The following is a 4,110-nucleotide window of genomic DNA, read 5'->3' on the forward strand; positions in this document are numbered from 1 at the left end:
TTGAAGACAGGTGGTGACGTCGGAATCGAAGGCAAAAATTTGGTAAAGAAGAAGTCAAGGCGGAATAGACAGAGGTGGTGTCTACTGGCGTAAATTTAGGCGCAGGCGGTGACGGTAGATATATCTGAGGAAGGCCCTTGCGAAGCTGTGGTGACACAATGCAGCGGCGTGGAACAGAAGCAGAGAAATCAAAGGTGAGTACTTTTTTGAGTTTTTCCATAACTTTGAAAAATGGAGTAAAATAACGAGTAAAACACCTGTACGTCTACTAGGGTGATTTCTACAGTTCTTGTAAGAGGCAATGATAGAGGAATAAGGAATACGAAGTACGGGGTGTAAGACCCTGCGTCTTCGAACGAAGATGTAACGAAACCGGGAAATTATCGCAGTTTATTTGTGCACGGAGCTTTGTGTACGTACGTAGGAAATCTTGGTCCTCTAATTTGTATTAAATAGTGTAAAGGAAATTAAGCAGAAATGAGTGAAGACGTGAAGAAGACGTTGTAACAGGACTAAAGTCTTAAAATAGAGTGATTTGGATGGCCGTGTGGACATCGATAATGGCCCCCATACTGCATTGCGCATGGTTATGTGAAAAGAATTAAAGAAACACACAGTAGAGGTTGAGTTTGTTGGTGTTAATGAAAATGCATGTCGATAGTGGTATTTTGTGCTAAAGGTTGATATAATTGCATCAGCCACACTTATAAAAACTGTGTATATGAATGTTAGAGTAATGTTTATCGTCTGCATTTTGTGAAAGTTGTGAGGTAAAGTATGGTTTGTTAAGTGAAATGATCGTGTATATATGTTTTGTTCCATTAGTAGACGATCAGTATTTATGTTACAAACGAAAGCATATGGGGAGGCTGAAAAAAAATGTTAAGCGACCATGGTTAGAAAAAGCATTGAACAACCACACAGGGGTTGTAAGTATGGGGCAGGATGGGGTGCTTAAAACTCATGACATGGTGCAGGAAATAGAGAAGGGAAAAATGGGGATGGATGGTTGCGGCAGGTTAATGTCATTTGACCTTAACCAAGAACCTGAGTGTGACCGAGACACATGCAGTGAAGAAAGCGGTGGTTCAATAGGAGGACACGAAGATGAGGAGGCAGATGAATTGGTGGGCGCAATAGGCGTGGATGACGTAATGAAATTAACATTTGACACGGAAGAAGAAGCTGGGGAATTTTATAATTTGTATGCGAAACTAAGCGGATTTGGGATTCGTAAAAGTAATGCCAAACGAGATGAAGATGGCATTTCAAGATTTAGAAAATGGGTATGTTGCTGTGAAGGTTATAGGAATGAAAAGTGGTTTAATTATGAAGACCGGAAAAGAGAAGCAAAAGCAATCACAAGGACCGGGTGTGGGGCTTGCTTTCGCGTGAAATATGACACAGAATCGGTAAAGTATGTGGTGACACGTTTCATTATGGAGCACAATCACCCGCTGGCATCAGAGGCAAGTGTGCAACACCTTAGGTCGCATAGAAAAGTGAGCGATGCAGAATATGCGCAGGCAAAAAGTCTAAAGTTGGTTGGGGCCAGAATATGCCAGATAATGAAACATTTTGTTATCAAAGCCGGAGGGTATAGTAACGTGGGATTTTGCATTAAGGATCTGTATAACCGAATGGACGAGGAACGTAGAAAAGATATTTTTAATGGCGATGCAGAAGGGGCACTTGGGTTCTTGGCAGCGAAGAAGGATGCCGATGACATGTTCTTTTATAAATATCATGTAGATAACGAAGGAAGATTGGCAAGGTTGTTTTGGGCAGATTCTAAATCTCGTGTGGACTTCAGTGTATTTGGAGATGTATTGGTGTTTGATACAACATACAAAACAAATAAATACCGCAAGCCACTAGTTGTACTTGCAGGGGTAAACAACCATTTGAACAGTACTATTTTCGGCTGTGCACTGTTATCAGATGAGAGGATTGAAACATATGAATGGGTGCTAAGTACATTTGTAGAGGCTATGAAAGGTAGAAAGCCAGTAGCAGTGATGACAGATGGTGACAGTGCAATGCGAAGAGCGATAAAGAATCTTCTCCCGGATGCTTGTCACAGGCTATGTTCGTGGCACTTGCATAGGAATGCACGGAGTAATATTCGCTGCGAGGAGTTTAATAACAGGTTGTATGACCTGATGGCGAGAAAGTTTAGCACTCTTGAGTTTGAGGATCGCTGGGCTAGGTTAGTTAATGAATGTGGGGTGGTAGAGAATGAGTGGGTGAAGAAGTTGTACCGTAGGAGAAGGTTATGGGCAGAGGCCTATTTACGCGGTAATTTTTTTGCAGGTATGAGAAGCACTCAAAGGTGTGAGAAAATGAATGCTTTTTTGAACGAGTACTTGAATGAAAAAATGCGACTATATGAATTCGTTAGAAGTTTTGATTTGGCAATAGCATGGCTTCGACATACTGAGAGCAAAGCAGTTCACACAAGCGAAAACACAAAACCAGTCTTAACCACAATCCTGCCCGAATTAGAGGCGAGCGCAGCGGAGGTGTTTACAAGGAATGTGTTCTTCATGGTGAGGAAGCATTTGAACAGGCAGGGACTTCTAATTTCTGAGGGCTGGAGCGAGGATGGAGGGAGTCGTACATATTATTACTCGAAATATGGTGGACACGAAATTAGTTGGAGGGTGGTTTATGATAGGTCAATGGAGAAGCTAATCTGCTCTTGCATGAAATTCGAGTCAAAGGGGATTCCTTGTGCTCACATGTTTCGCGTGATGGTGGTAGAAGGAATGAACAGGATCCCAGAAGCATGCATTTCAAAGCGGTGGACAAAGGGAGTTTACAGTACTAATAATGGAATGAAAGCATTTGTTGCAGACGAACAGCTGACACAAATGGCCAGATATGGCACTTTAAAGTCGAGCTGTAATAGTATGTGTTACTATGCGTCCTACATGGATGATGCGTTTAATGACCTGCAGCAGATGTTTGACAAGCATTCTGTGGACCTAAAGGAGAAGTGGATTGAAAGGGGATATGGGGGAGACGGATTTGCAATGGATTCAAGAGTGATGAACGATAGAAGTAGAAGAACATTCGGGCTGTTAGATCCCAGGGTGTCCCGGTGTAAAGGTGATCAGAAGCATGCAGAAACAAAGAAGAAAAGAAAGTGTGGTCATTGCAGGTACTATCGAAAATGCATACGTAGTTATAAGCAATTTGTTAATTGATAAAATACATGAAGTGGACAGTGAAGGTAATAATTATTATGTGGGTATTTTTCAACAGTAGCAAATAAACACATAATTGAAAGTGCATACAAAGTATACAAAGTTATTGGCAGTGCAAGAAAGTTGAAGTGGTGTAATGTTAGCAATGTGCTTAGTTGACGTGGTTACTTGCAGTCACAAATGATTTGACATGTGATATATGGGTTGAAGATTGCAGGCAGGCCACAACCAACGAACATGCCCATACAAAAAGAATTCGCACAACACAGCAGTTCATGATGATCATATGGAAAATTGTTTGGATGAATCGGTGGAAAAATCATTTGAAATTGGTACGGGGTGGAGCGACTCAGGCGAATGGAGAGGACAAGCATTTGCACCACAAGCATGCGGTAGCGGTGGAAGGGACACAGGTGACCAACAAAGAAGTCCAGGAGAAAGATGAGGCACAACTGTTGTGATGGTTCGGTTTGCAGTTACGCAATAAATAAGGCAGGTTTTGGTGAGTAGAGGTGCAAGAGTATTGAAGGTTGCTAGCTAGGTCTAGATGGGTAAGTCACTGTAGTTCCACCGAAGGCGTCATGCACAGAAGGATCACAAGATGCATCACTGTCATGGTTGCGTCGTAAGCACTGTTGTAGCAAATAGTGCTGCTGCACTTGGTTAATAGGAGAGAGTAAGTAGTTGACAAATTGTGTATTACGGTCCTTTTTTGTAAATAGGAAATTAAGTGGAAGCGTATGTTGCGCAAAATGTCTTCGTGGGATAGACGTTTTCCGAAGTGGCTACTTGGGAATCATCTTCAGTTGCCAGGTTTTGTAAACTGGTGCCTTACGCTGCTGCTATAAACTGCTTTTACGATATGGGCCGTTTGTTCGTCTCCTTGCTATCCTAACCAATG

The 4,110-nt window shown here is 42.1% G+C and overlaps 1 protein-coding gene across 1 annotated transcript; it reads left to right on the forward strand.

The window, feature by feature from the left end:
- Positions 1-935: 935 nt before the first annotated feature.
- LOC140007047 (protein FAR1-RELATED SEQUENCE 5-like) lies at positions 936-3,670 on the forward strand. Its single transcript, XM_072049742.1, has 2 exons — positions 936-3,163; positions 3,427-3,670. The coding sequence occupies exons 1-2, from the start codon at positions 936-938 to the stop codon at positions 3,668-3,670; spliced, it is 2,472 nt and encodes an 823-aa protein (XP_071905843.1).
- Positions 3,671-4,110: the final 440 nt, after the last annotated feature.

This window comes from Coffea arabica, chromosome 5e, assembly GCF_036785885.1.
Source record: "Coffea arabica cultivar ET-39 chromosome 5e, Coffea Arabica ET-39 HiFi, whole genome shotgun sequence".
Taxonomy (NCBI): domain Eukaryota; kingdom Viridiplantae; phylum Streptophyta; class Magnoliopsida; order Gentianales; family Rubiaceae; genus Coffea; species Coffea arabica.

Bases quoted from the DNA above. Each gene is read 5' to 3' on its own strand.
- LOC140007047 (XM_072049742.1), top strand. From the start codon at position 936: ATGGGGCAGGATGGGGTGCTTAAAACTCATGACATGGTGCAGGAAATA. The intron at 3,164-3,426 runs GTACTATCGAAA...TGAAGATTGCAG, and splicing joins AGAAAGTGTGGTCATTGCAG to GCAGGCCACAACCAACGAAC.